This window comes from Talpa occidentalis, unplaced genomic scaffold, assembly GCF_014898055.3.
Source record: "Talpa occidentalis isolate TD23 unplaced genomic scaffold, MPIMG_talOcc4v2.1 talOcc4.15, whole genome shotgun sequence".
Taxonomy (NCBI): domain Eukaryota; kingdom Metazoa; phylum Chordata; class Mammalia; order Eulipotyphla; family Talpidae; genus Talpa; species Talpa occidentalis.
Window position 1 is genome coordinate 62,887,531 of NW_023601543.1, and position 23,031 is coordinate 62,910,561.

A 23,031-nucleotide genomic window follows, 5' to 3' on the forward strand; every position below is an offset into this window, starting at 1 on the left:
GGTTATTACTAATATTAACTCTTTAACTAGAAACCACAATTTAGGCACTTGTTAATAAAAAAAAATTAAATCCTGCCATTTTGCAAGAACGTGGATTATGTAAAATGTCAGGAGAAAAGTACCAGATGATTTCACTTATATGGACAATAAAGGTTAAAAAAAAAACCAACCAACCAACCTTGGAATCTGACAGAACCCAGGCTACCAGAAGAGTGGGGGCTGGGAGCAAAGGCAGAAGGGAGTTGAGTGGACAATGGAGGAAGATTTTTGGTACTGTTAGTGGGTGCGGTGAATGCATGCATTTGCAGGTGTGAACCTGTAACCTGGAAACATGTAGTGTCACGTAGTGTTGTACCATTACCTCAATGAACTAACGCCATCTTCATCTTTAAATGTAAGTATTGTAACATAGTAATTCTAATAATCATCAAAATTATCACTGGACAACCACCAAAAAAATTCCATCTTACAACTCTTCAAGCATGAGTACAACTTTATTTTCATCTCTAATAAACCACAGGTGACAACAAATGAGACTGTGCAGTTCAACCTTTATTTTAATAAAATCAGAATATGCACAGCACATGCAGTGCTAGCATCTAAACTAATACAGGAAGCAATTACTAAAGCTACAGTGACTTGAGGTTCAATCTTTACATTCAGCAAGTTTAAATCCATTCTTACATGATTTTTGAAACCTTATTTATTAACTGAAAATATTGTTGGCTGATAAAACTTGCTCAAATGCTACCGCTGAATGTACAAGTCACTGATTATGCCAATACAACAAAGATAACCACATGTTTGAGGATTGCAATGTGCCAGACATTCACTGAAAAAAAAAAATACACACAACTAAACAAAACTCACACGAACAAACATCTGAGAATCTGGACACTTCATATCAGTGTTTTGAAGTGTTTTCATTAATATCTTAAGACAAGTGTATCAAAACCTTGGCATGATTTAATTTCAAGTCGCCAATTTTGTTTTTACTAACATCAGAAAGTTATGGCTATACCGCCAATGCCGGGTCTGCTTAATTTGACTTAAGAGTTTAATATGACTTAACATTAAAAGCTCACACTACCCCGAAATATATAATTTCACGCATACGGTGACATTCAACATTCAAGTGCCAGTGTTTTTGTACTGTCTTTTGGTCAAGTTTCTTTAAACTTTCAAAGAATCACTTTTAGGCTTACAAAAATAAATATTTGTCAAAATGTTCAATAAATATTACATAAAACTAGCAGCAAAAAGTATCTAGAAATCTGTCGTGTGCAAATAGTTTTCTTCCCAACTATCATTCCCATGGTCCCAAATAAATTTTTGAATCTAGACCTCCCATTCCCTTCCTAGACAAGCTGCGTTCAACAATCTCCAAGAGACAAAATAAGATTGGAAGTTTAAGGACACGCACACAAGACATATATATAAAATTCTCTGAATGTGCAATAAAAGAAGTACTTTGTAAAAATTTATGGGCAAAATGTACAAGGGCCTAAACCTAGACTAATTGAAATAGCACCATAACAAATGACCTCAATACTGTCAAGTGCACCTACTTAATAAAAGTTTTAGAACAAGGCACAATACACTTGAAAATCTATTGCACTTTAGGAAATTTTTGCCGTCTTCCTATGCCACTGTAAAAAGATTGAGCGTTTTGATCACCTCATTCTGGCCACAAAATTAGCACAGAATTCAAAGTGGCAGAGGCATTTTAATGGTGGACAATGCTCATCTTTGGCCAGATTTAGCATAAACAGACTATAAATACAATGGAAACCTATGCAACTAAAACTGACTAAAACTGCACTGTATAGCAGAATTGACACCTTGTGCAGTTATGTACATATTTCCAACCTGTGTGATCTCAAAGATTTTAAGTTTGTTATTCTTCTGGAGCCATTTTTACAAAGTCTATATAGTAAGCCAGTTTAACATCTCAACGCAGCTTGAACAGAGTAATGTGAATCGGCATTTAAAATAAAGCCTGCTGCATTAATTCTTCCTGTTCATACCCTCTTGACCAAAAAACATCAACACTAGCATGCGTTATTAGACCAAAAATCATCCAGGGCCCTAATGAGGGCTGGTCATTGCTGTGGTCAGCCATTCTACCATTTCAATTTCATTTATGGCAGGCATTTAAAAAGTCTAAGTAGATGAAATCTCCTATAAACCTATTTCAAGTTATCAGACCTTTAAACTTTCCCTGTAATAGTATGCCCACATTTGGCTAGCTCATAATTAATGATCTGCCTAAACATTGAAAGAGGAATTGCTGTATTTACTTGCATTAACTTTGAAAACAGTGCTTTGAATGTATGCATGTATTCATACATCACCTCATCATGACTGGAATGGCTTGTTTAAAGACTATCAGGTTCTAAATACCTATCCAGGATAGAGTGAGCAAATCAGAACTTTAACTTAATACAGTTTGCCACATTAGAAACTAATTCCATTATTATGCTTCAAGACGTTTGTTGTTTTTTCCCCCAATCTGCAGGTATCAAAAAGCCCTAGTGCAGGCTACCACTTAAGTTTTTCCCTTATAATATTTATGGATGAATCGATGATTCCTGTTAAGTTGTATCACACCTGTGTGCCAAGGTTTGATTTTAGCCCAAGTTCAGTATATTTATTTCGTCAAAACAATTGATATCTTGAGCATTACTGAGCCAACAGGACATCAAAATAAAAAGTTGTCTAAAGTTAAAGGCACAGTACATTAACAAACAAATGATCCTCAGTCACAAAATTATAAATGCAGTTTGGGATGGGGGTTGGCAGGAGGGGAGTTAATCCAAACTACAGCAATGAAGTCTTCAAACCACCTTCCGAACAGGGCTGCTGATTGTTTCTTTCATCTATTCATGTGACCTTGAGCTCCCTTAAAAAAAAATTTCAGTGGAGAATCACAGCTGGTAATGTACTGCGAGTTCTTGAAGCTACACAAGGTATAGTCTGGCTAAGTTACATGTGGTTTCCATATTAGCTTGTTTGGCAGGGTAACCTACTGCAAAGCAGGTTCAGTTACCCCACCAGTCAACCCCCTGGGAGTTATAATTTCCTCCGTATCCATCGCTGTTGTAAAAGCCTCCATATCCACCTAGTGAAGAAATTCAAGAAAGAAATTAAGTCATCCACTGCTAAAATACAATCTTTATCTTCAATTATATACTTTGAAAAGGAAGTCTAGTAGGGGGAAGAGTCCTTCCCAAGGATGAGATTAAAAATCAACATTACCTCCACCAAACCCTCTGCTGCTACCATGGCCGCCTCCACCACTGCGACTGCTGCTTGCACGGCTGCTGCTGAAACTGGAACTGCTGGCACCACTACTTTGTCGATAGTCTCTGGCACCAAATCCCCCACTGAATCTACTGCTACAAAGACAAAATGTGTTGGTTCACATGCAGGGTCAAATTTCACTAAATAACCCAATTCCTGTTAAAACTTCCAATGACCCATTTCTCATCTTTTAATTCTAATTTCTTCTCTAGTTCTACTTTCCATTACAATGATTTTTAAAAGCCTTAGTCAGGAAGGGCTAACACGAACAATGCCTTTCCAGTAAGACCCCTTACCCAAAGGATCTAGGCAGCCTAATAAAATTAAGACTGTCAAATACTTGAAATCATAACCTCGGACGTGACACCCACTCCCCCCCTTCATTATATACCATCTGCACCTCACCTCTTAGATCGTCCACGACTGCTACCCTTGTAGTGATGTTCATAAGCCATGCTTTCTAACCAAGATGGCACCTCCTGTTTAGCTTCAACAAGAAGATCCAACAAATCCTTGGTAATATTGGAGTTCCTATCATTAAAGAATGAGGTGGCAAGACCTAAAACAGTTTCAAAAAGTACACATATTAAGGTCTTCCATAAAATAGCTTAGTATTCTTACTTTTCTATGCAGAATGCTACTGAATAAAACAGTAAGTTACAATTTAATAAAGTCTTTGAACAAAAGCTGACTTTTACATCATTTCTATTGCTGAGAAATATTCAATTGCATTTCTTATAGTTTTTGTATTTAAGATTCTGAAAAAGTCCTTGCTGTAAATGCATCACAATGAAAAACAGCACGATCATCAATTAACTACTTACCAAGGTTTCCTACACGTCCTGTGCGGCCTATGCGATGTACATATTCTTCGATATCACTTGGCAAGTCAAAATTGATAACGTGTTTCACATTTGAAATGTCCAATCCTCTTGCTGCCACCTGGGAAACAACTTTTGTTATACATGGTCCACTTAAACCAAAAAGTTGAACATGCTGAAATTGAAAATAAGATCATGCTATACATACTGCTGTAGCCACTAAAATTGGACTTTTTCCTGAGCGGAACTGGTGAAGGGCCTCTTCTCTATCTCTCTGAGATCGGTCTCCATGGATACTGGTGCAAGCATATCCTTCATGGTATAAGAAATCCTCCAGAGAATCTGCACCCTTTTTGGTCTCCACAAATACTAAGGTCAGTGAATCCTTGCCTGAATTTGAAAAAATTACAAGGTTCTTGTCAACAATAGCAGCTTTGTTCTCTTTGCACTTAGTAAACATGTAAATATAGAGGCAATTAAAAGAAACTGTTTTAAGGGCTCCCTGGTGGTGCAAGTGTTTAAGTCTCAGGGTTATCAAGCTATCGCCAGCCACAGGGGCAAGAGTTCGATCCCTGGCCCAGGAGCTAACCCACATGGCACAGCAGACCTCTCCTGTCTCGCTGCTGCTCCCCTCAGCAATGTGTTTCAGTAGATCTGCCTGTTCTGCTCCCCACTCTGTCTCTGGTGAATCCTCTCGCCCCCCATACCTCTGCCCTATAACCCAGTTCTTGTATGCATAAATAAATGTGAAAAAAAAAAAAAAAACTGTTTTAACAGAATGCTTTAACAGAATGTTCTGAATGGGGACAAAAAGCAATAAAGGTGATCCAAATGGATACTCATTACCTAAACCCCCAAAGCAATGTTGTAATTATTAATAATTTTACCTGTTGCACTTAGAAGGTCAAGCAGAAATGAACGCTTATCTACCTCTTCCACCCAAACTACTTTCTGTGTAATGTTCTCAGAGGTAGAGCCTACTCTTCCAACAGCCAAAAAGATATACTCATCCAAGAAATCACGAGCAAGCATCTGAAAGAAAAAACTTTATTATCCACTGAGATAAAACAATTCTTAAGTAAACGAAATTTGCAACATCAAACAATACCTGTATTTCCTTAGGGAAAGTAGCACTAAACATCATAGTGTGGCGAACTCCCTTTGGTGGCATAGTATCTTGTTCAACTATTCTACGTATCTGAGGTTCAAATCCCATATCCAACATCCGATCAGCTTCATCCAAGACCAAATATCTGCCGTGAAAATTAATTGTTTAGAATTTGGGAACAAGGTAGTTTTAATATAGTTGTATCAATAACAGCAATTACATATTCATTTAGGTAAGATTTTCATGGCACACAATTTGACATGCATACGTAAGACAAAGCTCAAGATTTTTGTCACTAAATAAGCCATCTGTGATCACACAGAGAAATTAGCTCCCACTTACTTGACTGTCCCAATCTGGTCAGTCTCAGTCTCTTATTAAAAATGTCACTGATTTCTTAAAGAGTATAATGAGTAAATTTTATTGTAAAGAAGTTTACTAAATAAGTCACTTCTCAATCTTAAACATTTAGACAACGCTAATAAATACCACAAAACTAATAGCCAGTAATTTTAGGGACTAATGTTGCACGTAAAAATTAACACCCTTTCCCTGTGCCTTTTTAGCTCTAAGAGGCTAATACAGAGAAGGATAAAATAAGTCTGCATAAAGTCTAGAGAAGAGATTGTAAAACTCCTCTTTGAATCCTGTCTGGAGTCACAACTGAAAAAAAAATATTAAAAACAATATTAACATACTTGCAGAAGTCTAATCCAATCTTCCCTCTTTCCATCATATCCACTAGACGTCCTGGAGTGGCTACTAACAAGTGGCATCCACGTTCTAAGTCTCGAATCTGCTGACCAATGTCAGCACCACCATAAACCACACAAGGGCGAACTCTAGATCGGTATGAAAACTGTAAAGCAGAGAAATTTTTTTATCAACTACAAGGGCCAAGATTTTTACATGATCATAAACCATTTCATCAAAATCAATGAGAAAGCCAGTAATCACTGAAATGCATACTTACTTTCCTGGCTTCCTCATAGATTTGGACTGCTAATTCTCTAGTAGGTGCTAACACCAAGGAGATTGGGTATTGTTTGCGGCGCCCGTACCTTCCATTTTCCTAAGAAATAATGTATAAGTTAAACAACATTCTTTTTTTTTTAAAGATTTATTTATTTATACAAGCACTGGGTACAGTCGGAAGCGCAGGAGGGTGAGAAAATTCACCAGAGCCAAAGCGGGGAACAGAACAGGCAGACTGACGAAATACACTGCTGAGGGGAGCAGCGGGTGCGGCAGGAGAGATCTGCACGCCATGTGGGACCCTCGCCTGTGGCCAGGGATCGAACCAGCGCTGCAGAAGCTGCGCAGCTTCGCAACCCAGCGCTCAACCACTGCGCCACCAGGGAGGCCCAAGTTAAACAACATTCTATTGTAAGTTTGTTACAACATAATTCCCTATAATACTTTATGAAAACTTTTTCATTAAACAGATGAGAATACATGAGAGCTTTTAAAAAGCCACTGACAACAATAATTTCCCATTTTGTAAAGAAACATTTACCTTCATGGCCCTCAGAGCCTCTCCTGGACCATCTGAATAAATCTGACTCAAAATGGGCAAGAGAAAAGCTGCAGTTTTTCCAGACCCTGTTAAGAAACAACAAAGTCATTCAACCAGAGAAAACCCTGCTTTTTACTTTTGAATAAATAGTGGTAGTTATTTAACTGCCCTATTACAATTCAATTAGTAACTTTATGCCCAAATAAATTTTCAAAAAAATTGTTAACAGCTAGATAACAAAGGCAAACCAAAAAGTGACTTCTTTGATCCATCTGTAACAAGATTCAACAAACTAAGGCCCTATTTATCTTCGTAAATATAGCGTTATTGGAACAGTCATACCCAATAAATTTGTATTGTTTATGGGTACTTTCACACTACCATAGCAGGGCTGAGTAGATGCAAAAGACACCACATGGCCCATAAAACCAAAACTGTCGAACTTGTTCCTTTACAGAAAATGTTCCACATTCTGATCAATAAATAACAGTGTAACATTCACTTCTTTGCATCTGTCTGTAAAATGCAGGAATATTGACTTAAAAGTGTTACCAATGTTAATTTGTAACACATTCTCGCAGGTATTATACATACCGATAACGTATAAAGGATGGCATTCTCATTCTTTCAGTGAGAGGAAAGATATCAAATTATTCAAGTACAGTATTCTGGGTCAAACTGAGAGATAAAATAGTTTGTCCTTAATTTCTGAGGTTGTCACTACCCTCCAGTTGCAAAACATGGGAAGTGCTTCTTTACTCCTGCAGCAGGCACCTTTCCCTTAGCTACATTCCTACAGATCACAGGCTGTTCTTTATCTTACCCTTCTTATTCCAAATACAATGCTATAGCACTAATATTTTCATTTTCACCACTGCAATCAAAATAACAAATCCCTGTTGCAGCCATATCAGGCTGACAACTTCCTATAGGCTTCCCCAAGATGCCCTAATGAAAACACTAGAGATAAAATGCAAAGGTGTAAGCAAAAGAGACACCATCCAACAACTCCTTACCTGTATTCAAAGCACACCAGTTCAACTAAATATAAGATTCAAGCTTCCCTGTGAAATTGAAGCTACTCCAAGCATATTTTGATTTCTGGTGCTAATGTTATGAAAACAGCCCAGTTAAAGGTACTTTTGGTAACTTTTCACTTTCAAGTGAACTTACCTGTTTGGGCACAAGCCATCAAGTCTCTCTTCTCTTTGATAATAGGAATAGCATGCTTCTGCACTGGAGTCGGGCGAGTGTAACGAGTAAGCTCAATGTTTCCCATAATAATTTCTCCCATCTCAACATCGCTGAACTGTTAAGAAATTCAATGGGGTAAATAGCCAGAAATAATGTAATTCTTTTTTTGTTTTATACTCATACAATACATTGGAGAAGTTGTGGATTCTTCCTGTTTGATCCACTTTCTATTTGGAATTATTAGGAACAATGGCATTGAACTCAATCTTTCCCCTCTCCACAAATCAATCAGGCAGCTTTTTAGGTAAATTTTAAAAAACCGTTGAAATGAAAGTAGGCCTGGCGTACTTCATCTCATTTTGATGTGCTGTGAAAACATTTATACTTGTCTCAGTCTTAAAAGGTCAAGCAAATAGACTTACACTTTCAATGTGTGGAGGACAGTTGTTGCCTGTTGCCTCAACTGGAATGTCATCATATTTCTCAAAGTTAATCCCAGTGTTGCCTCCAGAAAAGAGTTCCCTGAAAAAAAAAAAAAAAAAAAAGTAAGTTTGTTATACTAGCTCATAAGGCTCTATTTATAATTAACATACAATTCAAAAACTTACTGTTCCAAGCGTTCACTTGGTGGAAGTGGTTTTGACCAATCATCTTCATCTGATTTGTCACACCAGCGACTATTTCCACCACGTTCAAATTTGCCAAAACCACTTCTGTCCCCACGGCTGCCAATGCCATCATAGTCACTGCGTCCACGATCATCAAACCTGAACAGCATAAGCAATTAATCATAATCATAGCATCTAATGATCAGATTCCTACTACTACTTTAGAAATGTACCTGGGAAAGAAGTTGAATTATTCATGAGAGCCAACTTCAAGGATGTCAACAGGCATCCTTGGCTTACTCTTACTTGACAAGCCCTCTAACCAGATCATAAGTATTACTAACTTTATTTTCTAAAATCAGTATTTTTCATTTTCTATAAAATTATAAACCCTACACAGACCTCACACATGCTGAAATTAAGAATCAAGTCTCGTCATGTTTGAAATCAGCATATAACTTGCATCTTTCAAGTTCATATCCAAAAATATTTAGTGGTCGGGAAGAGGAAAAAAAGCAGCACACCAAATATCAACTGTTCCAGTTATAACAGGCTGTCATCTAAAGGACAATTCACCTGTGTGACAGAAGTTTTGGATAAGAGTAGAAAATAATTCTTACCTGAATTAAGATGTTTTTAGTTTTAGGCCTGTTTGCGAAAAATCAGGACACAGAGGACTAACCACAGCTATTAGGCACATGAGGTCAGTTCACCATACTTGTGTAATCAAAAATATAAGGTGTTTAAAAATTGTCATATAGAATATTCACAAAAATCTCAACCAAATTAGGTCATTCACTAAATAAACGTAGTCTTTCTTAAGATAATCTAAAGCTAGGGAAATATGAAAACAATTGATTTCATTATGCCAAAGGACAAGTTCTTATTCTCATCTAATTCCGATGTATCAAGCTCAACTTAATAAAGTCCTCTTACAGGTTAAGAAAATACTATGATTAAATAGACATTAACGCTTAATATCCAAATAAGTTGTCTATTAGAGAAAAAAATGCTTAATGGTCAGACCAGAGTACAAGAAAAGACTTATCAAATTAAAGAACAGGTCCTAAATTGCTATTGTACAGTTACAGAAAGCAAAAAGAAATCAATTTTACCTTCCCCTTGATCCACTTCCACGATCACTGAAGAAACTAGACTTCCCTCTTGAATCACTACGAGATCCAAAACTGCTGTATGCATCCTTATCTTTACTGGAACTCCACCCTGAACTATCTTTATCGTAGAATCCTTCAATAAAAAAGCATAAACCCATTATTAATTAGGAATTAGTAATACTCTAACATGATTCTTATGTTTCTGAATCTTATTTCTTCTATGGGCTGGAGGGACAATGGATATATTCCTCTATCATGACACTAGAAGAAAACCAAGATTTAGAGCTGATGTTTTTAACATTTTGAATTCTCTCCACTACAAACACTGTACACTAAGCTAAGCAATCTGACACATTTTTAACTTCTGAATACCACCTCTTAAAGGCCAATAGCTTTGCCTGTAACATAATTATGATACTGTCATATGACTATCACCATTAAATTTCCATTGATTTTATAGATGTGAATATGCTTACTAAGTAGCACATACTGTTTCTTAGTGATACTGTTCATTTAAAACATCCTCTCTTGGGCCTCCCCTGGTGGTGCAGCAGTTGAGTGCTGGGCTGCGAAGCTGCCTGCAGCCTCTGCAGTGCCGGTTCGATCCCCAGCCACCGGCGAGGGTCCCACATGGCGTGCAGACCTCTCGAGCGGCCAGCCCGCCCCGCCCGCCGCTCCCCTCAGCAGTGTACTTCGGTCCTTCTGCCTGTTCTGCTCCCCACTCTGGCTCTGGTGAATTCTCTCACCCTCCCCCGCTTCTGACTGTACCCAGTGCTTGTATAAATAAATAAATAAATAAATCTTTAAAAAAAAAAAATCCTCTCTTAGGAATCACATTAGTCAGTTCAACACTGTACTTTTGTACTTTAATAATAATCAAGAATACCTAGAAAAAGGGGAAATCTTCATTCCTATACACTTAGTGTAGCTACAAACATTCAATAACAGGAGATGACAAAGGTCGAAGTCAAACAGGTAGGCAGTTTGAAGAGTCAACATTTTCATTACATAGTCACAGATGGTTAACAAGTGATTCTCCTGCCTCTACCATTATCCAGCTAGAGTTGAGTTAGATTTCTAAAGGTATTTTTCAGTTGAGAAACTAAGATACTGCTTCTCCCTTTGATTACTGTCTGCAACAAAGTTGGGGAAGAAACACACTAAATATACAAGGAAGCCAATTCCAGCTAGTATAGTCTAAGGAATAATTAAAACAAACCTTGCAGTAATTAAAAACAATGATATAAGTAGAAATACAGATTGTATGCTGTGCATTGCCCAGGAGGATGAAATAAATATAGATGACATATAAATATGGAGAAGTAAGAGCAACAGACATGTTCCTAGGATTCTTCTCCCCACCCTTCCAATCCTGACCTCTTTATCCAGTATATTCTCCCACTGATACTTATATCACATTCCTCACCTCCCCTTTTCTCCAAATGTCATATCATCTATTTTAAGGAGTATATACCACACCACAGTGGTCCCACAATCTGAAACATCTACTAGTTATCACTATGTTACAAATTTAATGAGGAAAAGGCCAGGTGCTATGGTATACTTTAGACAAAACTTTTCAGTTCTGGCACCTCTGCAACAAACAGAAATAACTGGGTTATCACGATCATGCAGTTTGGTTTACACAGTAGGATACCCACTTACCTTTTTCAAGTCATGTTGGGAATGATTACAAAATAAATACAACAAGACTAGTGAAATTGTACAAAGCCACAGGCTACACAAAATTTTCCTATATGTCATTAGATGCTTTTTTCCAAAGCAATTAAATCCAACTTTCTAACTGCAGCAAAAATTAACTCTACAAAGTTACTTGAAGAACTTACCTTTAGTAGCCTCTCGGTTCCTTAAGTGAGGGGGAATATAGCGCCCTTCTGAAAGAAGTAAGATAAAATTAAATGCAAAAACCCTTCATGTTAAAGCTTCTTACCAAAATTCCTGCAATTAAAAAATGGCCCTGGAAAATTTCTTTTTAAATCTCTAATTTGCCCGACTTACTTGAAAATTGAGAGGAGGGGAAAAATGAAAATACTTTTAAGTGGGTTACTACTTTACAAGAATTAAAAAGGGGTAGTACTAAGCAAAATTTGACTTAGAACGTAATAGTTGAAATCCATAATACGTTGAACTTGCCACCAGGGATTTTATTTTTTTTTTTTAAAGAGGACTGCTATGATTTCAGAGAATTGGCATATAAATAAAAACAGTTCCAACCTAAGTATTACTATAACAACTCAAAAGACTGCTGTGTAATAAATCACACAATATCAGCCACTAAGAGGCTTTTTTGCTTTTCTATGCTGGTTAGTTCTAAAACATATTATACACGGAAATGCTGAAAAGAGAAAGTGATTTCAAGGAACTGCAAGTTTTATAGTCAGGGCTTGCTGAGTTTAAGCAAAGTCAACTGTTGTTCTGTATACAGACAAGAATATAGTCTAGACAATGGGTTAACAAAATATATATATATTGTATATCCACCAAGTAAAAAGGAAAATCAATTCACTTTATTTCTAGTGAATTTCTGCAATTTAACTTTTTCACTTCTGCGTTGAATTAAATAGTAAATAGATCTCTAAGGATGTTCAATTCCTAAAAGATACTTAGCATAGCAAATAAAATGAAATTTAAAACTGGTAAAAATGGCCCAAAGAGGCCCTTCTTGCCTAAAATTGAGAGCATGTTCTTTACTATGTAACAAATAGTGCATTCAGACCCTACTTTTCTTTTTTTGATGGATGGGGGTGCTGGTAGATAGATAGATAGATACCTGATATATAGCAGATCTACTGCCAAACAAGAAACCACCAAGACCCTTTAACACCTTAATAGTAATCCTTCAAGTCTCCAAGAAGCCCCCCTTTAAAAAAATTATAAATTTTATCTTATTTTCCAAAAGAATGCTATAGCATTTAAAATCCTAAGGATGACCCCCCCCCCCAAGATTCTGTATAGTCTTGCGCTATTAGTAAGTCTTATGTTCTTCATGGTTACACAGTACCTATTGCCAATGAACTGGCAGCATGTTTATTTAATTTGATTTCCGTGAATTTACTCTAACAAGGAAGGGAACACATGCCCACCATTTCACTTCTAAAGATAATGTGTGCTGTGTAATGTTCTTTCTAATGGTTATTTGTTTTAATTCAAAAAAACCTTTATTACCAAAAGGCCACGATATAATGCTACATAAATCCACCTAATTTTTTACTTGACAAAAATTAGATGTGTTAACTGTTTAAAGAAGTCAAGACATTATTAAGATATTAAGCTCTAATATTCAGTAATTCCGTAAAATGTTCTACTTACTGCTGGCTGTACTTCCTCCACTCTGATTATCTGAAGAGTTCAGGTCTAGGCCAGCAAACTAGGAAAGAGTTAAATAGTTAATGACCTGCAGTGTTCTGAAGACTGAAAGTTCCAAGCAAATGCAAAAAATACTACTGTATATACTGCAAAAAACTATCCAATATAAACTGTGTCCGAAGCTTAAGTTATTCATTCAAAATGAACTTGTCCTGTAACATTTTCCATAGTTAAAAAAAAAAAATCAAGAAATTAAAATTATTTTAAAATGTCAAGTAGATCAAGAATTCATTTTAGTTCCAATCCTATTTGGCAGGTTTCCGTTGCCACCAACTTGCTACATGGAATTATTTTTCAACTAAATGCATACCTGAAAAATGTTAGGAAAAAATTATTTCTTTATCCCTAAATATTACACAAATATTCTTAATTAGGGTAGCAGTCTTAAAAACAACAATAATACACCTACCGCTTACTTAGCACTAAAGTTGAGCACAACCCTTAAGTACCTATTTATTCTACCATTTCAATGAGATAAGTTCAAAGACTTGAACATAATGGCACAACTGGCATTCAATGCTTTTTATAGGTAGAACATTTTATCTCCATTTCTACCCATACCCTTACAATGGTAGCTCAAAGCCTCAACGTTCTACAAAAAGATCTGATATTTTCATCATTCTGTAATACCCTACCAGAATCTACTTACAATGGGCTGGGGAGGGGATGTTTGAGATACCGGGAACGATTGTGCCAAAAGAAATATTTTTAGGGGCTTCCCTGGTGGCGCAAGGGGTTGAGCATGGCACTCTGAAGCAATCTGCAGCCTCTGCAGCACGAGTCTGATTCCCAGTGGGCCAGGGAGTAACCCACACGAGAGTTCGATCCCCGGCCGGCCAGGGAGCAACACACATGGCGCAGCAAACCTCTCCTGACTCGCCTCCTGCTCCCCTCTGCAGTGTGTTTCAGTCAGTCTGCCTGTTCTGTTTCCCGCTCTGTCTCTGGTGAATCCTCTCATCCCCCGCATCTCTGGCCTGTGCCCCAGCTTTTGTATACATAAATAACAAATAAATCTTTAAAATATATATATGTTTTAAGCCCACAGACCAAGTCAGCACAGTGCCGTTGCCACCTGTTTGCAAAGGTAATAAATAGGTATACCATACATGCATAAGCCCTCTGTTAAAAGCTCAAGATGATATTGTCAAGCTGCAAGCATCATCAACGGAGTCATTGAAAATTGGAAACAGATGCAGTCTTAAAAAAGAGAGTAGGCAAGACAAAACCAGACACCTCATTTCTAGAATTTCTATTAGCAAAAATGCGGCCATGCTCTCTCTGCACGCGTTTCCTCAACGCACTGATACTTTAAAATAGACGTTTCCTTTTGTCCTTGTTACAGTACAGGTCTTGCTGTTAATTCTATGCTTGGAAACAAAGTAAAAAGCAACCTTAGACACTATTGTAAATTGTTAGGATTACATTGTTGCCATTTTCTCCGTTGTGAATTTTCTTGCTTAATTCTAACAGCTCTGCATGTTCCGTTAATTTTATTGATTACAATTTAAGATTCATTGCCGCCTAGAATCTTTTAGGAACGTTAGCACCTACATGGAACATATTAAAACTGAAGAAAGCCTGTGCTGTGGTAGCAGATTTTTCTGTCTGTGCTCCCTTGCACATATGACGTATCCGCAATTTGAAGGATTTATTATAATTGACTCATTAATGGGAAAAATGCTCTTAAAGAAAGAGACTGTTAAGTCCCTAAAAATACATTACACACGACTTCATTAAATTCTATTATCGATTAATTTGTGGCACTTCGTTTCAAAATTATTCTGCAGTCTGCGGTAGGCAGTTTACTTAAAGGCACCAAACATCCCAATGAAGAGCTTCCCGAGCGTGGAGCCACTGTTGCAGAGCGACGCAGCCCGCAGCCCCGGCAGCCCACACACAACCCCCTTCCTCTCCCGGATCACATGCTCCTCTCCGCGTCCCCCCTCCCCAGCGGGAATCCTTGTTAAGATGAGACCCAGAACCTGTGACCTATTTCAAAATTTTACTCCACGGGCAGCAACAAGTCAAAAAAAACTGTTTTATTTCCTCCTAGATTTCAGTCCTGGTATTTTTCCTCTCACCGATTCCTAGATCAAACATCACGAATATCAGGACACTCATATAACCCGTGGTACCCCCAAACGCGTGGCCCTCAGCCAGATCGCCACACAGGGACTACTTGGGTGCAGGGAAGGAAGGGTCGCTCCGGGCCCTAACCTCCCCGTTGTCTCCCCGCCGCGTTCCACCTCGCTCTCTAGAGCCCAGCGCCACAGCGCACGCAGCGGCCTATTGCTCCCTCCCCCCCACTCCTCCCCAATCTTCTGCGTCACAAAACTTTCCACTCCGGAAACAGGGCCTCGCAGGCCGTGGCGCCGGCCCTGCCACGGCCCTGCGGAAACCGGGCTGGAGTGAAAGGGCCCTGCGGAAGGAAGGAGAGGTCTGCTCCATCCTCCTTTCCAGGTCCCCGACGGTCCCCAGTCCGCTGGCCCGGCCTCCCGCTAATGGGCCGCAGCGCCGCCCAGTCACCAAGCACCACACAAAGGAGGCCGCCGCCATTACCCCGAGAGGCCACCCCCCGCGCCGCCCCTCCCACATTCCAGGGCCGCGTACCCCTCCCGCGCGCGCGCGCGCGAGATACACGTACACGCGCGCACACACGGACGCGGACAGGCACCCGCGCGCGCGCGCGCACCCTACAGCCGTCCGGTCTCCGGAACCCGGGCGAAAGGAGGGCCGAATCCCTGGAGGCCGAAAGGGTCCTCCTTCGCACGCCGCGAACCACCCCCCCGTCCCCCGCCCGCCCCAAAGCAAGGGTCACTCACTAGCCGGGTTGGCGCGTGCGCGTCTTCGCGCGCGCGCGCGCCCCCTCCCCCTCCGCCCGCCCGCGCACGCACACACAAAAGCCGCCATTGTGCTCGGCCCGGGGACAATACCGCGGGCCTGGCCGGCACCCGGCGCGAGCGACAGCCACCACCAGCATTCCTGGCGCCGGCGCGTTCCGCCATAGCCCCGGGGCATGGACACACGCCAGCCCGAGGTACCCGGGAAATGGGAACTAAGGGTGCCAGTTAGCGCTGCGCCATAAACCAGGTTAGGTCAGGGGATGCATTCGTACAGCAGCCACCCCGGCACGCTCCTCGGAGCTCACCTGCTGGTCCAGCCCGAGCGCATTTTCCACCGCCACATGACTCATCCCTAAAGAGTACCGAGAACTCGGAGTCTTCAGCTGCCGAGTGAGTGTGTTAGAGTCACCGCGAAGGCCCTCTCACGGGAGAACTGCGGCTTTGGAGCTCTCTGCGCGGCCAGCGAGCTAATATACCCACTCGAAAGACTGCTACGTCAGCACGTAAGGCGTGTGCCCTCCCTCTCCGGCCGCACTCCTCCCACCGCCAAGACTTCACCCGGCTACTGCGCGCTCCTTGCGTCCTAACCTCGCGTTATTTCCCAGTCAGTCCCGTCGGTGGCTCGTCTGTCTACCCCGCAGCGCAGACAGCGAGTGCGGCTGTCGTTCGCTAGAGCTCCCCTGCCCCTGGCCCGCTGGTTCCCTGGCCCGGTCTGGAATTCTCGAGATCTCGCGAGAACGTCTTGTCTCGGCCTGTTAGGAGGCCGGAAAATTGACTCTAGACCTCGCTTCCCTCTCGCCCCCTGGTTCCCTAGTGTTCGATCTTCCTCTTTTTCTAGCTCCTTCTCTTACGGTCCCCCGACTTGGAGATGTGAAATTTCTCCGATCTAAGCAGTCCTCGCTCTGCCGTGGGCGATCACCGAAATTGGAGTTAGGCGAGAAGCCCGAAGACCAGAGGATAGGTCATGTGACCGCAGGTGTCGAATGCGGTGGCCATTTTATGGAGCTGGAACCGTGGCTGAGAGTGATCGGAATTGGGGGGAGGGGGGGAGGAGAGGGGGGGGAGGGGGAAGAGGTGAGGAGGAAGGGCGGGGAGGTGACCGGGTGAGGAGTGAGTAGAGGGGACCTCTCCTTTTATGCCTGTCGCCGCACCCGATGCTGCACGGTTGCCTAGGAACGCTGTAGCCCCTACTGTTCCGTGTACCCCAGCCCCCGCGGTGAAGAAACAATGAGACTATCACGCGCTGAACCTGAGCGACTGGCTACCCACCCTCCCAGGACCTCATCATTCCTGCCGAACAACTGCTCCAAGGGTCCCTAGTTTCCTCCCACCCGGCCGCTCAGCGCCTCAGGGTTGACGCTCTTCTTCCCTTCCCCCCCCCAAAAAAAAAAAGCTAGGGAACCGACTCTCCTAGGGCATTGAGAGTGTTAGTCGCTGGACATAGTCGCACTGCCGTGTCCCGTGGGAAGTGCGATGGCATTTATTGGCCTGGCCTCGGGCTGACCTTCAGGCCACTGCGGCGGATCGGGAGAGAAAGGAAATGGGTTTCTGCCGTCGGAAGAATCACCTTTCATGCCCCTCTCCTAAGCAGTCCAACCCTAGTCCCAACTTTAAGTGCCACAGGCCCATAAATAGAAGAAAATGTGTTGACTCGTGGATCCCTGGCTTTAAGTGAGCGGCTGTATATACGTGGTTCTTATAAAAGCATTTTCCCCTCTTTTCTGACCATCAGCCTAAGAAAAATAATATGCAGCCACCCACCAAAGGGTCTTCTGCTGCCAAAATTCAAGTAGTTTGTTCTCATCACATAATTTACCACGTAACTTCTCTCTCCATTTTTTTTTTTATTAAATTGAAACTGAAGTTTTAAGGAGGCAGGGAAATAATATAACACGTGTGTCTAGGGGCAAGTTGCTTAACTGCTTTGGCTCTCAATTTCCTCATCTATAAAAGGAGGAGGGTAGACTGCATAGACATATAAAAGACCTAGCCCCTTTTTACAACAAGTCTTTCGTGACGTCCCCTTTTACCATACTGAAACAACAAATCACAGGTAATATAACTTAAACCTAACAAGCAATTTCAAAAAGCATGACCTAATTGTAAAATAAAAGCAAAATGATTATAATAAAACAATGTTTTGATATGGAAATACCCCCGTAGGACACTAACTGATGAGGGATCCAGTCCTGTGCAGTCACAAATGCAAATTGAGAAAGTATCTCCTTTTCACAACTCAGATACCAAGAGCAACATTGCCATTGGTGACTTCGTTTTTCATAGTGGTGAACTCTTGGTAATGTGTGAAACAAAACAGTACAATCCTCCCTCAATTGATTCAGTAGTTACATTCCTGGAGAATTCTGTGTGTATCAAAACTGGGGAAAAATAACTTTGTGTTTATATGTAAAATACTGTTTCCGGCTTAGATAAGGATGAACTAGTTTTTCACTTACGTTGAGTGTCCAGTGAATCAATTCTTCCTGTATGGGACTGACCAGCTTTGTAGAACATCTAGCATGGCTGGCCCCTGCCCTGTAAATGCCATTAACTCTTACCTGTCAGGGCCTCCCTGGTGGCTCAGGGGTTAAAGACGGTGCTATCAAGCTGTGGCCAGCCACTGCAGCAAGAGTTCTATGCCCCAGGGAGCAACCCATGTGGGCCAGCAGACCTCTCCTGCCTCACCCGCTGCTCCCCTCATCCATGTATTTCAGTAAATCTGCCTGTTCTGCTCCCCACTCTCTGTTGAATCCTCTCACTCCCCACCCCCCACACACACACCTCTGGCTTATACCCCAGTCCTCATATGCATAAATCAATAAATCTTTTTTTAAAAAAAAACTCTTGCCTGTCACTGTAACAATCAAAAAAACACAAATTCCCAGCAATCCTCCAGAACCAGTAGATAATGCTGATTGTCTCCCTTTTAGCACTGAGATTCATGCATTCTCTGGGGGCATGAGTGAGGTGTGTTTTTGCTTGGCTTCACTTGAGTTTCCTTTTTGTATGACCAGGATAAACATGAGATTCAAAAACTATGAGTTCTGACAGTTCAAACTGCACGTAGCAACCATGGGATGTACCGACTACTTGGATTCTAGGCTTTCTGTTACTTTTGAGTAGAGCTGGTGCACTCGGCACTGCAGTGGAGTACCAAAAAGAATAAAAGCACCGCAGTTTCCTATTTTCAATTAACCCCTGCTCACAGTCATACTCAGTACAAATCACCAGGGTGTTTTGTTAATCAATATCTCATAATTGGAATATCAAATTGGAAAGGAAACATACAAAGCTTACCTTCAAATACATCTACCCTGAAAAATAATGACCTGCCCACTTGAGTTAGCTAAAAGAACCAACTTTCACAGCACTCCAAATGACTCGTCCACTAAGCAGTCATTTGCAAATTTTATCTGAAGTGACCTAAAAAGAGGAAAATCTGAAAACCAGGGGGGAAATTTTTTGCGTGCTCACTTCTTACATTCCCAGGCATCATTGAGTGCCCATGTTGAAGCAAATATGCTATTTGAACCACGCTTATCCCCACCCCATCCCTGGAAGAAGCTGAAGGAACAAAAGTCTAGATCTAGACAAAAGTCTAGATCCTTGAGCTGGTACTTCAGTTCCCTGCTCTACTGCTTACAAGGGTATGTGGTGGCAGGGGAGCAGCAACTTAACTCTCTGTGCCTCTTGTTCCTTATCTATAAAGTTACAATAAAAATAGTTTCTGCCTCAAAAAGTAGATGAGATTCAAGGGCTTGTTTGCAAGAAGTAAGATCTTAGCACATGGTGGAAACGTACATGCACATGTCTCCCTCCCCATCTGCTCAACTCCTCCAACAAAGTGGTTGCTCTGACACTGGGTTCCCAAAGCACTAGCCCTTCAAGTGCCCATTGAACACTTACAGTGTGGTACTGCAGTTGTATTTGAATCCACAGAGAAGAGGGAACTCAGCACATGCCAGATCTGCACACGTTGTGGCACATAGGTGCCCATAGATGGTGGGTGAATAGTGCAAATGCCTGTCCTATGCAACTTTTAATGTGTGGCATGTTAAAGGGTCTAGATTCATTATTTTGCTTCCACAGATGGCTTTAAACAAATTCTATCACCACTTTCTGAGACTGAGAAAGACTGAAATCACATATTCGTGGTACAAATAAGGTGCCCAAGAACATAAAACCTTGCAAAAACATAATTAGACTATTCAGCAGCTGGGAAAAAAGCAGAATGAAAGGAATTCCAAGAGAGAGAAACCTCAGAGCCTCTAGTGACTTCATGATTGCCAGTTGTTTTTCTGCAAGGTCGAGGGGCACAGCCTCCTGGGTCCAGCTGACCCATCCTTCCCTTTAGCTTGGCTAGGGAATAAAGTTCAAGGAGGGCAGAACTCCCCTGTAATCAAAGGATAATTACAGGCTTGGAGGTAAAAACAGTTGCCTACTGAGTCTCCTTTTATGTTGGGTTTTTGTTTCTGTGTTTGGGGCTTCAGATAAAGCAGATTAGTTTCCAATGCCAGGTAATTTATAGTAATTAGGAGAATGTTACTATGAAGACTGATAAAAATTCTAAAGGGAAAAGAGGAGTCTTAGACTCTAGGATGTAACTGTACACCCTTATTCTTCAAGGGTGAGAATTGATACATACAAAACCAGGAATATTTTAAGCAACTGTTATACTCCAAATAGCAGAGCTGGCCTGAAATCGCCTTTTCTTCCACAAAGATGACAAGATGGAAAACAAATTTACATTGGAAGGCATCTTCTCTACCACTAACATTGCTAAAAATATTTTCAAATAGAAAAATCCAGTGTATTTCTGTCTTCATTCATGCAAAGTGGCTGCGCAGTAAGGAGTAAATAATCAGGAAGCTTTGGGTAGAGGCCCTGAACTAGAGGGAGTTGGGGTTGAGGGGGCCGGGCTCCTAGTTTGGGGAGAGAAGACAAAAAGTCCTGAAGTACATGGTAGGAGGTCACATGCCTTCTAGACTCCATGCTGCATCTTAGGTAATGGGGCATTTTTCGGAGTTTCCCTCTCAGCTGATATAAACTTGAAACTTGGTGTTAACCTAAGGCCGAGTTCAGTCCTGTGTTGAATCACAAACTCAGTGCTTCATGAAATAAATTCACTCTTGGTGATGATTGCTGTTGTCCTACAGACGATGTTTACTAGGGTTAACCATTTTTAAAGTTTTACACTTTTTTTAAAGATTTATTTATTTATGCATATAAGAACTGGGGTTCAATATAAAATAAAATATTTTTTTTAAAAAAAAGGGTACAGACTGGGGCGGGGGTGGGGTGAGAGGATTCACCAGAGACAGAGTGGGGAACAGAACAGGCAGACTGACTGAAATACACTGCTGAGGGGAGCAGCAGGCGAGACAGGAGAGGTCTGCTGTGCATGTGGGTTGCTTCCTGGCCAGGGATCCAACTCATGCTGCAGAGGCTGCGAATAGCTCCATAGTGCTGTGCTTAACCCTTTGCACCACCAGGGAGGCCCTAAAGTTTTACGCTTTATTAATGTTTCAAGTTTTATTTCTTGAAAGATATTATGACTGTTTGTGATACTGTGCTTTATAATAAGAAATATATATTAGGCCTGCATCCCATTCCTGGCAGAGCTCCTTAGAACCCTAGGAATTTCCTGCGAGGAGAGTGATAAAGGTCTTTTGTTTGGTTAATTAGATGACTTTGGGTTGGGGGGGAAAATCCCTCTGGAGGGAGGCTGTTCCCTTTGGAACCAACGGTGGGATTAGAGGGTTGGAACTTTAGGTCCCACCCTGACCCCCACCAACCTCTGGGGAGGGGAGAGGGGCTGGTGATTGAGCTCAGTCACCAACAGCCAATAATTTAATAAGTCACGCTTATATACTGAAGCCTCCATAAAAACCCAGGAACACTGGGTTCAGAGTGCTAGATTGGTGAACATGTTTGGGGAGAATAGGAAGCTCTCTACCCCTTTGCTATGCATCTGGCAGTTCCTGAGTTATATCCATTCATAATAAGCCAGTAATTTAGTGTTTCTCTGAGTTCTGTGAGGCATTTTAGCAAATTAATCAAACCCAAGGTGAGGGGCTTTGCAACCTCTCGTCCATAGCCTGTGGGTCCGAAGCACAGGTGACAATCTGAGCTTGTGATTGGCATCTGAAGTGTTTGTTGGAGGTGCAGAGGAGGAACAGTTGCAGGACTGACCACTCCCGGCCTGTGGGATCTGATGCTATTGCCAGGTAAATCATGTCAAAATCAAGTTGAATCATAGGACACCCAGTTGCTATCAGAGAATTGCTCTGTGTGGGGCAAAAACACACATTGTAATTGGAGTCAGAATCCTGCTGTCCGAGGGAGCATTCCCTGTGAAGAAATACAGACTTGTTTACTTCAGTGTGGATGCCTGGCTCTTCCTCTGCAAATCTTCCCTCCATGCTGGCCCTCATGACATTGTGAAGCAAAAGATAAGGGAGATTCCTCATGGAAATACAGTCCACCACCCACAAAGGGCAGGTGACCCCATGTGGAGTGTGGAGACCACTAGGTAAGGTGCTTTGGAACTCATGTTTTCTGCAAAGATTAAAAAAAAAAGAAGAAAACCTGCATTTTTGTGTAGTCTGTTTCCTGGGTCTGTTTGGAAGGATAATTTCACGTGTGTTATTAGCTCAGCTAATCCCCACAGCAGCCCTAGAAGGAAGGTAGTAGAGTTCCCCCCACTGTACAGATGGGAGGCACAAGAACATGCTGTCCTTCACAGAGCCGCTGAGTGGGGAAGCCAGGGCCACATCAATTAGCAGGCCCTTCGCACACCTCAAACTCAGCAAATCCTAAACAAGATGTACCTTCTTCTCTCAAAGCAACTTCCTCCTCTGGCTCTGATCTCAGATAATTACATCCTTATTTCTCTCACCCAGATGTACAACCTCTGCATTTGTTTGACTCCATTTCTCTCTTCTGTCCTACGAGCTATCTCTAAACAGACACTTCTTCCTTCCCACCTTATTATGCCTCTCAGATGGGCATTCTGAGAGGGCCTTTATTTACCTCTACATCAGCAGTGAGCAGTCTTTTTGGTTTTCTAGCATGAATGCCAATTTCAGAACAATACACATATTTTCCAACTGTTTATACCCCCACCTAGAAAAAAA

General features: G+C 41.4%; 1 protein-coding gene and 1 non-coding gene across 3 annotated transcripts; one reads left to right on the forward strand and one right to left on the reverse strand.

Annotated features, from left to right (window-relative positions):
• Nucleotides 1-534: 534 nt before the first annotated feature.
• Nucleotides 535-16,952, reverse strand: DDX3X (DEAD-box helicase 3 X-linked). 2 transcript variants are annotated; one of them, XM_037512511.2, is made up of 17 exons: nt 16,201-16,952; nt 12,996-13,053; nt 11,513-11,560; nt 9,666-9,798; nt 8,551-8,709; nt 8,365-8,464; nt 7,922-8,057; nt 6,749-6,834; nt 6,206-6,304; nt 5,931-6,091; nt 5,233-5,377; nt 5,012-5,156; nt 4,333-4,514; nt 4,128-4,245; nt 3,709-3,862; nt 3,259-3,395; nt 535-3,121 (listed from the first exon to the last, which is right to left on the reverse strand). In XM_037512511.2, exons 1-17 carry the CDS (start codon nt 16,243-16,245, stop codon nt 3,042-3,044), a joined length of 1,986 nt encoding a protein of 661 aa, XP_037368408.1. In that variant the 5' UTR covers nt 16,246-16,952; the 3' UTR covers nt 535-3,041. The 2 variants fall into 2 exon arrangements, with proteins under 2 accessions (XP_037368408.1, XP_037368407.1); XM_037512510.2 differs by having other exon boundaries at nt 3,259-3,398.
• On the forward strand, nt 5,787-5,897 carry LOC119246842 (small nucleolar RNA SNORA26). The gene has a single exon (XR_005125593.1). It is a non-coding gene; the product is annotated as a small nucleolar RNA SNORA26 (small nucleolar RNA).
• Nucleotides 16,953-23,031: the final 6,079 nt, after the last annotated feature.